Raw genomic sequence first — 875 nt, forward strand, 5'->3', positions numbered from 1 at the left:
GTCCAGCTCCACGCACCGGCATCCCGCCATCAGCGCCCTGCCGCCGCACCGTCACCGGGTCAGTCCCCGCGCCAGCCCCCGCACCTCCAAACCACCGAACAGGCAACGGGCACGGAGCACCCGCGCCGGGGCACCCACCTGACGTAGGCCTCGGTGCTGCTGGTGCCCCCGATCTGGTTGCGGGTCAGGTAGGTGTTGTGGGAGGAGGAGATGAAGTAGTGGCTCAGGGGCTGGCTCATGTCCTGGTGCACCTTGGTGTGGTCCTGGTTGAGGATGTCACCAGCAGCTGACAGGAGGTACATCATGAAGCCGTCCAGCATCATCAGGTCCTGCTGCCGCGCTGCAGGACACAGCGACAGGGGTGTCACAGAGGGTGGCACCCCAGAAACTGTCCCTACCTGGGTGTCCCCTGTCCCCCAGCGGGGCTGCGTTCACCCCAGACCTGCCACTGCAGCGCCCAGGGGATGCGGAGGTCCCCTTGATGTCCCTCCCCCATCCTCCTAGTGCTGTGTCCACCCTGGGGTTGCTCCTGCGGGACCCAAGGGACAGGGAGGTCCTCCATCCCCACCACGATGTCCCCCATCCTCCTAGTGCCGTGTCCACCCTGGGGTTGTGGGACCCAAGGGATGTGGAAGTCCCCTGGGAGCATAGCATTCGTGTGAGGGCTGGCACTGCATCACCCAGGAGCATGGAGGTCCACATTCACATCCCCACAGCGCCACATCCCACAGGGACCAGCAAGGCCCCATGTTGGACCACTGATACCTGATGCCACCCCAAAAAAGGGACACCGGGACAGTCACCGAAGTCCTGTAGGACCCAGCACCAGCTTGGGGGGGTGACACCACTCAGCAGAGCCCCATCCCCACGCCATC

The 875-nt window shown here is 65.0% G+C and overlaps 1 protein-coding gene across 1 annotated transcript in view; it reads right to left on the reverse strand.

Annotated features, from left to right (window-relative positions):
* Positions 1–3: 3 nt before the first annotated feature.
* LOC104545874 (1-phosphatidylinositol 4,5-bisphosphate phosphodiesterase delta-3-like) overlaps positions 4–875 on the reverse strand; it is a gene marked incomplete at both ends in the record, with an annotated part of 3214 nt that continues 2342 nt past the window's right edge. The window contains 3 exons of the mRNA XM_010191109.1: positions 4–37; positions 139–340; positions 399–529. Of these exons, the coding sequence (XP_010189411.1) occupies positions 4–37; positions 139–340; positions 399–529 (367 nt within the window). The remainder of the gene's footprint in view (positions 38–138; positions 341–398; positions 530–875) is intronic.

This window comes from Mesitornis unicolor, unplaced genomic scaffold (genome assembly GCF_000695765.1).
Source record: "Mesitornis unicolor isolate BGI_N332 unplaced genomic scaffold, ASM69576v1 scaffold39848, whole genome shotgun sequence".
NCBI classification, from domain to species: domain Eukaryota; kingdom Metazoa; phylum Chordata; class Aves; order Mesitornithiformes; family Mesitornithidae; genus Mesitornis; species Mesitornis unicolor.